The sequence below is a fragment of the Vicia villosa genome, linkage group LG6 (genome assembly GCF_029867415.1).
Source record: "Vicia villosa cultivar HV-30 ecotype Madison, WI linkage group LG6, Vvil1.0, whole genome shotgun sequence".
NCBI lineage: Eukaryota > Viridiplantae > Streptophyta > Magnoliopsida > Fabales > Fabaceae > Vicia > Vicia villosa.
Window position 1 is genome coordinate 135170912 of NC_081185.1, and position 10180 is coordinate 135181091.

The 10180-nt window shown below is 32.0% G+C and overlaps 1 protein-coding gene across 2 annotated transcripts; it reads left to right on the forward strand.

Moving 5' to 3' along the window:
- The first annotated feature begins 348 nt into the window (after window positions 1-348).
- LOC131612465 (uncharacterized) lies at window positions 349-3918 on the forward strand. 2 transcript variants are annotated; one of them, XM_058884261.1, is made up of 4 exons: window positions 349-540; window positions 668-1946; window positions 2055-2204; window positions 3335-3918. In XM_058884261.1, exons 2-4 carry the CDS (start codon window positions 687-689, stop codon window positions 3656-3658), a joined length of 1734 nt encoding a protein of 577 aa, XP_058740244.1. In that variant the 5' UTR covers window positions 349-540; window positions 668-686; the 3' UTR covers window positions 3659-3918. The 2 variants fall into 2 exon arrangements, with proteins under 2 accessions (XP_058740244.1, XP_058740243.1); XM_058884260.1 differs by having other exon boundaries at window positions 682-1946; window positions 3335-3917.
- The last annotated feature ends 6262 nt before the right edge of the window (window positions 3919-10180 follow it).

Sequence of the window (10180 nt, forward strand, 5' to 3'; positions counted from 1 at the left end):
CGTTTTAAAAAAATATTAAAAGAAGGACTAACATGACTGGGTTAAATTTTGTAAGGGATTAAATATTTTTTTCTCAAAAATTAATTAGGACTCTTTTTTTTGTAAGAGACTAAAATTGGTCTTCACTGGCAGTCCAATCACGGTTCAAAAGTAAGAAAAAAATCTATTTAAAAAAATATTAGTAGAAAGACTAATATGACTCGGTTAAATTTTGTAAAAAATTTAATAGAGATTTTTATTTTTTACAAAGACTAATCTAACTTCAGTAATTTTTGTAAAGGACTAAAAAAAATTATATTATAAAAAATGTGGTTTTATTTTTAGTATACCCGATGCGACCTAGTTGAGGTGAAAAGAGAAATTCCCTTTGAAAAAATAACCCTGATTCTAACATATAGAAATCCTACTTCTCCAGGTTTCCATCACAAAGCTACACTCACATTCAGCGTCTTCTCCATAATTTGGGTTTATTCTTCATAAAAATCATTATCTGAACACAAAGCATCTCACTTTAATCTTCCAGAATTTGTCTTCGCTAAGGTAGGCGTTTATTCTCGTATCTCAATTTTCTTTTGTAGCTTCTAATTGGAATATGAAATTTTACTTCCGGTTTAACAATAATGATTACTACACGCTGTTAATTGAAATTCTAAAGTTTATTCATTAGTGTTTTCATTGCAGCAACAATGAAGAGTGAGTCAACCGAGTTGCCAGATTCTGTTATATCACATATCTTTTCCAAGTTAAGTTTGAAGAATTTGGTGAAAACGAGTGCATTGTCTAAACAATGGTATCACGAATGGGGATTAAGGAAGGACCTCACGTTTGATCTCCATAACATGTTTGACTATAATACAATTCCAGAATTACCAAAAACCCTTTCACACTTTCAACAACTTCAATCTCAATTTGCCGCAAGTTTGGATAATTTCATGCAGAAATATCCTGGTGACATGGTCCGTTCAATCCGAGTAAATTTTCCGTTAGGTGTCGATCATACTTATGCCATTGATGGATTGATTCACAAAGGACTTTTTAAGGGTGCCAATCGAATTGAGCTTCTGTTCGCATATAAAACTGATTTTAAAATAGAACCATACAAATTTTTATTTCCTTTCTTGTCTGACACTAATTTTGTGACATATCTGCACCTACAGAACTGCCACATAGCAGAACCTATGGAATTTTCTCTATTGAAGAATTTGACAACTCTTGTGTTGCATCTAGTTCCTGTGAAGCAGAATATGCTTCAGGATTTGTGTGTTAACTGCATCTATCTTGAGAATCTCACTCTTAATGAATGTAAGTTCTTATCTGACTTAAGAATAACTAGTCCAACATTGCTTCATTTGTACATTAACTGCGGGCTTATCATATGGAAGAAGAGTAATATTGATATCACTGCATCAAATCTCTCATCCATTGAATATTCTTCGGGCTGTGTCTCTGTATTACATACCGTGAACATTAAGTCTCATATGTTATCCAAGTTTAGCTACAGATGTGCTAAAATTTCTAATCTTATTGATTTTTCTGGACTGAAAAATATGACAACATTTGTGTTGGATGGACTCCGCCAATGTCTCCAAAGTGATGTCATAGTTCATTTGTTTTCCAAATGTCTCCAACTTGAAGATGTCACCTTTAAGAAGTGCCGGTTCACTTGTGATTTGAAAATTATGAGTGCAAAGTTGCTTCATTTGAGCTTAATTGATTGTCTCTATAAGAATCATGGTTCTCATAAGATAGATATTGATGCTTTGAATCTCTCATCATTTGAATATAGAGGTCACACTGTCATGAGTCCCTTAATCTCTGTCGCGGCTCCAAAGTTATTGAAGGTTTTCTGGGATGCAGGTTTGAACAAGAGAAATGTATATAACTTTGCTACAATTGTAAGATTACATCAGATTGAGAATTTAACTATGAGTATGAGCCTTTCACAGGTGAGTCACTCAAAACCCACACATGCTTGATATTTATGTGTTTCTAACTCTTTGGTATCCTTTAATTAATTGCTTTTAATTCACTTTAGATGTTTCTTGTGTAAACAGATACGCAAGTTAACGAAGGGTTTGGTTCGATTTCAAAATCTTAAACAATTGAAATTATTTATTGCGGGAGCATATAATCCTAATATGGATTACTTTTGGATTTTAGATATTGCAATGGCTTCTCAACATCTCCAAAAACTTTCTCTAACAGTGAGTTATTCAACCCTAGTTGTCTATTTTCTTAATATGTTATAGTTTACCTTTTTTTATACCTAAGATTTTTCTAAATAGTCATAAGTAAATCAATTTATGAAATCAAATTTGACTTGAACTATAAGTTTCATTTACCTTTTTTGAATATTTACAATATGTTAGTCTACAGATATAAAAAATTTACAAAGTGAATTTTTTTTTAATTATTAGAAGATAAATATAAAATCACATGTAGATAATTTAGTATTGTTCATGCAAAGAACATCATTGTATCTCGCCGGTGTGAGAGATCGGTTGAGACTCAGTTTTTAACCCCATTGGCAAGGGCCAATGAGGACCTTCTATGGTGATTTTGGCATATGAATGGTCTGTCTATTTCTTTTTGCGAGGTTTACTTCTATAGTGGCTCTTTAGACTTAGGAATCAATATGTTGGGAACATCTCCTAATGATGATCAATAGACTAATTAACATACATTAAAAGTCCTTTAATAGGGTGTTGCCTAGTCCGGCATTTGACATTACCCGATCTAAGGCGTCTTGCCTGAAATGGTATGTTCGTGATATCATTCCAATTCCTTATTTGTGACAGACATCTCGGACTTCTAAGTCTCGGCATTTCTGGGATGTACTCAGCCCCCAAGTGTGATTTACAAGCACGCGTAATAGCTAATGGTCGTAACTTTTCTTAGCTGCCAAAATAAATTTTCAGAACTAATTATTATTTTTGTGTATTATAGATTAAAGAAGTAGGAATTTATAATTTAATTCAGTTTGAAAGTTCTGTGTTGTTAATTACAAGGGCATAAAATAGATTTGTACTCTCACTTTTAGAGTCATAAAGTGAATTTCATTAATATGTAACATAGGTGCAAAGATATTACAAAGTCCTCTATATGGATTAGTCGATCTGATTAGTTGGATACCACATATATTAAAAAAAAAAACTATTTTAATTTTATGTGTTTATACACTTTAAATTCTCTGAAATAAGCAAGTGTTTCATCTTATTTCAACTAAAATAATAAGTCCTGCATTTGTTTTATATATGCCTGATGGAATATTAAAATAAAATGTTTGTGTTGTAAATTATTCATTTTAATATTATGGCTATTATTCAATTTTCAGATTAGAAACGGAGATACAAAAAAATCACATATGGTTGGATCGCAGAGACAAAGAAGAGAATATGTCAGGTTTTTTCACAATGATTTAAGATATGTGGAGTTACATGGTTGTGTTTGCTCCTTAAATGTAATTGAGTTGGCAAGTCATCTACTGAGGAATGCAACTTTGCTCAAGCAAATTACTTTCAGTTCTCGTCGAAGTTTCTATATAGGTGCTGGAAGATGGAGTAAGGGTTTCGATAACTGTGGTTGGTTTGAACGAAATCTTATTCATGAGCATCTACAAGATGAAGTAAATGAACAATGTCAACTCATAATTTTGTAATGTTATGTTATTTGTTTATTGGTTTATAATGAATTATTCATGTTCCTGATATTAGTTAATTTTTTCTACCAATATTTTATGATTTACATTAGGGGTAATTTTACATTGATATGAATTGCAATATTATTGAAAGATTGGATTCAATCACACGTGTTGTTTTTTTCTCCCGGGTTGGAAGTTTACGAGAATGTGGGCAATGGAATGTGTACCTGATTGGTAAAGTTTTTATTTTTAAGAGAAAGGGTGTAGTGTTACTATGGAGTTTAGAAACATAAAAAATATATTAGAATAGCACTAAGCATAAGACATGATTGGTTTAATATGAATAAAATAGAGAATAAGTTCATAAAAACCAACAACTAAAAAGTACAATATCCCTCAATCTAAAAACAAAAGCACTTGAGTTGGGTCAATTGACTAATAGATCGGAAACTAAAATTCCTCATCATCAAATATCCAAATAAATAAAATATCTCGAGTTCTTCATGTTATGACTACAAACCTTCTTCCAACAAATTATTAATTTTATACAAGTGGTCCCTCAATCAGAGCTTTTATCATACCAAATTCACAAGCCAAATAAAAAATTTAAGAGGTTAAAATTATGAACTAAATAGAGATTTTAACATGTTAATCTCAAGAAGCAAATTGAGATTTTAATTGACTTATCTCAATAATCAAATATTAATTTTGACAGGCTAATCTCAAGAATCAAATAGAGATATCACTAAAAAAAAAATTACATTTTTGAAGAAGACCAAACAAAGCACGGCACAAATACAACCAAAATTGTAAATGTATTTTTCACTCATAGGACATTAAGGCAACTTTAGTGAAAGAATAGAAAAAGAGTATAAAGTGAAAAAGAAGAGGTTCAAAGTGAATTATGGTGTGTAAAGAAGTGAGGAGAACAACTCTATTTATAGGAGAAATTTTTTCTCAAAGGGAAAAGCAATCCATATATTTTTTAATGCTTCTAAATTCTAATCGATTAACCTTAGTTGCAAATCGATTAAGAGACTAGAAGAGGAAAGTTTTTGAATCTCTCGTCACTAATCGATTAAAGGTTGCTTTAATCTATTGGAAGACATTGCAATAGTGTTAATTGATTAACTCCATAGTGGTAACCAATTAAATCATGTAAAAAAACATTTCAAATTGATTAAACATGTCTTTTATCCATTAGATACACGTACAAACGTTTTCTGATGTTTAAACATTTGTGTGTAAGAAAAAGTTGTTTTAACATCTTGAGAGTTACTCTTATACCTTACACTAGAATTGATCACTGAGACACTCGTTAAGCACAAAACTATTCAAGCTTTCACACTTCCTCTATTTCACAACTATGAAGCTTTAAGTCTCTTTGCTAGATTCATCACTAACTTAACACTTCATCTAAAACTTAAAATCTTCTAACAGAGGCTTGAGATATCTTCATAATCGGACGTCAACATCATAGATTTATGGATATATGATACAAAGATATCACTGAACGCCGTTTATATAAGATGTTGTCTACATCAAAACCACCATAATCAATCGGCAACTGCAGATAATTGTACCTGAAAGCACATAGATCCATATTCTCCCCCTTTTGAAGATGACAATACATCTCTAAGGGAAGTGGTAAAAGAAAAAAGCGATAGATAAAATATTGGATTTGTTAAACTCCCTCTCACATAAAATAGAGTATATTCTACTCCCTTTTAAGAGTATAATTTTTCTCTTTTGACATTATCAAAAAGGTGGATATAAACTCTTAGCATAAAACACATAGATCACCTAAACCATTTTGTGAAAGGGAGGACGAATAAGGAGAAAAAACAATTAGAAAATTTAATTCATGCATGATTGATTCGGGATTCATAACTTAGTTCTTACGAAAAAGAAATTTTCTTTAGGAAGAAGTTTGTGAAGAAGATGTTCATCATCTATTTTAATTTAGTTTTGATGAAGACAAAAGTTTATCAAAGACGAAATATAAAAATAGAAATATCAAAGAAGAAAAAGCTTGGAATCAAGAATGCACAAGCTTATGAATATTTTGAAAGTAAAGGAAATTAATCTTAATACTAAGGTAATCAATTGCAATTTATTACATATACACTTTAGATGCTCTAAATATTTTATACATTTTCATCTCTAAAATTTCTAAATTATCATGCATAAAAATATTTAAAGCAAAGGCATAAAAAAAATTATTTTTTAAAAAGCTGCCAAAACTTCTTAATTCAAATGGTTTGCACCTTTTAGGTCCGGCTAGAATAATCGATCTAAGAAAATCCGATACTGTTTGAAATTTGAAAAATTATTTAAAATTAGAAAAGCGTTGCAAACTTGTTAAAAAGGTGATCGTTTAACCGAATTAAGAAGTCTTGTACATAATTGAAAAATGTGTGTTTTCATGAACCATTGTCATTCTAAACTATTGCTAACCTTCATAAAAAAGTCTCACATTTTTGCATTAATTCATAGAGTTTTCTTAGGATATATTTAAGGTAAAACATATTAGTTTTCATATCACCTCTTTCATACATAATTTTTACATAATTCAACCAACTTTTTCAAGTGTTTATATTTTCATCAAAAATGAAACTTTGCACATAACATTCATTTAATTGAAAAGAGTTTCATTCATATTATTTTGAGCGCTTAAGTATATATGTTTGAATTGTGATTAAGAGAGGAGAAAATCAATTTGTCATATTCTTGAAATTCAAGTCAAGTCCACCATAATTATTGGTGTTGTTGGAAATCAAGGAATTGGTGTGCTTCTTTGTTGTTGATAGAATATTGGAAGAGATGTCTTGGTGTGAGGCATGTACAAAGATCTAACAATAGTGGAAATCTTTCACTGGTGTGAGGAAACTAGATGTACCATTGGTTGGAAATGGGAACTAATATACATCTTTGTGTTCTTTACTTTTTGCACTTTAATTTTATGTTATTCACCATTCTAAACAGCCCATGCACTTTATTGTAAACCAAAAAATTGAAAAAGAAATGGAACTTGCATAAAAATCAGAAAAATTCAGCAAACCTAATTCACCCCCTTCTTAGATTGTGCACTCTCAATACTAACAATTAGCATCAGAGCATGTTATAGGTTACATGTTCCTAAACATTCAAAATGGCTTACGCGGATGCAAATCCAATTCTCAAAGACGGCAGTAGCAATAACAAACCTCCATTATTTTGTGGTGAATATTTCAATTTCTGGAAAATACACATGAAAGAGTTGTTGTTGATGTTGCGTGATGGTTGTCGAATGCGCGGTTGTGTTTTTTGCTCGGTGTAGACAAATTTGAATCTCTTAAGGAGCGTAAGAAATAGTGGCAACACTGGGTGGCATTTTGTGTGGTTTGAGATGTGATGTGGTGGTCGGTGAAGCTATGACGGTGAAACAATGATGATGCTTTAAGTGTTTGAAGTGGTGTTTAGATATGGAAAAGGGAAAGAAATATGAAGTGTTGTGTCATGGTGTTGAAACAGTTGGATCGGTGGAAAAGGGTGTATATTTGTTTTGGTCGGAATTATGGAAGAACTTGTTATGATGTGATGGTGCAGAAAGAGTTGGCAGCGGATTCGTTCAGAAACACTATAGTTTGAAAAGCTTCAAAGGGAGAATATGTTGGTTTTAATGGAGTTACATTGCAGTGGTGGAGAGATACAACTTAGATGTTTTTGTTGGAATTAGACTCTCAAAACCTTTGAGTAATTCCTTATCGTTAAAGATGACAATGAAGAAAATAAGAACTAAAGTAGAATTATGGTTTGCGTAAATTAAAAGATAAGAAGAAAGTATTTTCTACAGAGTTTCTCTCTGCCCACAAATTATGGAAATTCTGTTATTCACTTGTAACTGCAACTTCTGTGAATACAACTCAATTGACTTGATTACAAAATAATGAGGGTTACTCCCTATTTATAGATTTAGGTTAGCTTTCTCCCTAAGCCAAAACCCAAAACTATAAAAGCCCAAAATACCTATTTTGGAACTAAATCAAATCTAATATATTTTAAATCTAAATTAAATCTATCTAGATCTAAAACAAATATGTGTGTAACAAACTGTTTCCACACTTCTAAACAAAATCAAATCTTTTCGACAAAAGGAATTATAATTTAACATACCGCCTAATTCATTATGTCTAAGCTATTTATGTTCATCATAGCTCTTAGTCTTTTGAACACTTTGACTTGCAATCCGATTCTCTGTTCTGCAGTGTTCCAACTTCATCTTCTATTGTGACCATCAGCAACATCTCTTCTTCTTCTTGTTTTGCAAGCTTTGCATCACTTTCTTGACTTTTATTCTTTTCTGGACAAACCGTCGAATAGTGACCATACTTCTGACAGTTGAAACATTAAATGTGACTCTTGTCAGGTTTTCGACCACCACCTCTTCCTCTACCTGCAGCACCACCTCTTCGGCTGCCTTGGTAAGAGGGCTTTCTCTGATTCGACCAGTTTCCTTCTTGCTGATTTCGACTAGTCGAATTATTGTAGCCACCTCTACCTTTATTTCCAGTCTAGCTTCCTTTGCCTTTCTTTTCGTTTGCTGACTGAGCCTGTAGAGCCACATCGCTCTTCGACTTGCCTGCAGCTCTTTCAGCCATTCTTTGTTCATGAGATTCAAGCGTCCCTTGAAGCTCTTCTTTTGTTAATTTCGACAAATCTTTCGATTCCTCTATGGCTACCACGATTTGGTCGAACTTAGGGGACAACGACCTTAAGATCTTTGAAACAACAACTCTTGTTGTTAATACTTCTCCACATGTCTTGATTTGATTCACTAGTTTCGTAACCCTGGTGAAGAAATCAGTTACGCTTTCACTATCTTCCATCTGAAGCAATTCATATGTTCTCTTGTGAGTTTGTAACCCCACCTCTTTCACCCTTTCTGCACCTCCAAAAGATTTTTCAAGAATCTCCCAAGCTTCTTTTGAAGATTCTATATCACTAATCTTTTCAAAATTGTCTGGACTCAAACATTGATGGATTATAAAGAGAGCTTTATAATCTTTCTTCCTCAATTCTTTATGTGCGGCCTTTTCTTCCTCCTTCGCACCTTCTGCAAGTGGTTTTATCCCTTCTTTTACAAGATCCCAAAGATCTTGACAACAGAATACAACTTTCATCTGCTTGCACCAATTCTCACAGTTATCTCCTTTCAGAATTAGTAGTGTTGCTGGAAAATGCCCATTCGGATGATTCATTGTCATCGCCATTCTTCTTGCCTTGAATCGATTAACCGGAGCTCTAGATACCAGATGTTGAAATTAGACTCTCAAAACCTTTGAGTAATTCCTTATCGTTAAAAATGACAATGAAGAAAATAAGAACAAAAGTAGGATTAGGGTTTGCGGAAATTAAAAGAGAAGAAGAAAGTATTTTCTGCAGAGTTTCTCTCTGCACACAAACTGTGGAAATTCTGTTATTCACTTGCAACTGCAACTTCTGTGAATACAACTCAATTGACTTGATTACAAAATAATGAGGGTTACTCCCTATTTATAGATTTAGGTTAGCTTTCTCCCTAAGCCAAAGCCCAAAACTATAAAAGCCCAAAATACCTATTTTGGAACTAAATCAAATCAAATCTATTTTAAATCTAAATTAAATCTATCTAGATCTAAAACAAATATGTGTGTAACAAACTGTTTCCACACTTATAAACAAAATCAAATCTTTTCGACACAAAGGTTATAAAAAGGTTATACTATTATTTTAATATTAATTACTCCCTCCGTCTCACAATAAGTGTCATCTTTCCAATTTTTATTTGTATCAAATTATTTGTCCATTTAGAATATCAATTTAATATTTATTATTTCTTTCCATTAACTTACCCTTATTTATTGTATTTTAATTCATTTAAGTACTCTACTATCTATTATTAATAAGGTTAATTTAGTAAACGAGATTAATTTTATCATTGAAATTAACATAATTAATCATTTTCTTAAAAATTGTGAAAATCTCAAAAAAGACATCTATTGTGATACGGAGGGAGTAATTAATTAGTTGAAAGTGGATGAGATATTTTGTTGAATTAAGAAATAAGAGAAGTATAAATAAATGCCTATAAAATAGAGTAATTAATGGGTGAAGAAAGCTACTTATTATACCCAAGAGCACTTGGGTGAGATGGCAAGGATCTCTTCTAGCTTAACCAGAGGTCCTGGGTTCGATCTCTGCCATGGGTACCAGCAGTGTTAAATCTCTTGAGGGAGAGCTTTACCGCCTATATAGTCCTACCCGGCTCGAGGGATTAGTCTCTGCAGTTGCGCGTAGAGGATACCCCGGTTTATACCAAAATAAAAAAACTCTTTACAATTTGGTGCACTTAAATAAGGATTCTTGAAACTGTGTGATAAGTTCTTTCTTCACGTTGGCCTGAATTTTTCCATACTAAAGTGGAAACGAAAAATGAAAATGCAAAAAAAAAAAAAAAATAACATATCAATATAGATTGTAAATATTATTATGGAATAAAAAAAAGTAAAATATTTATAC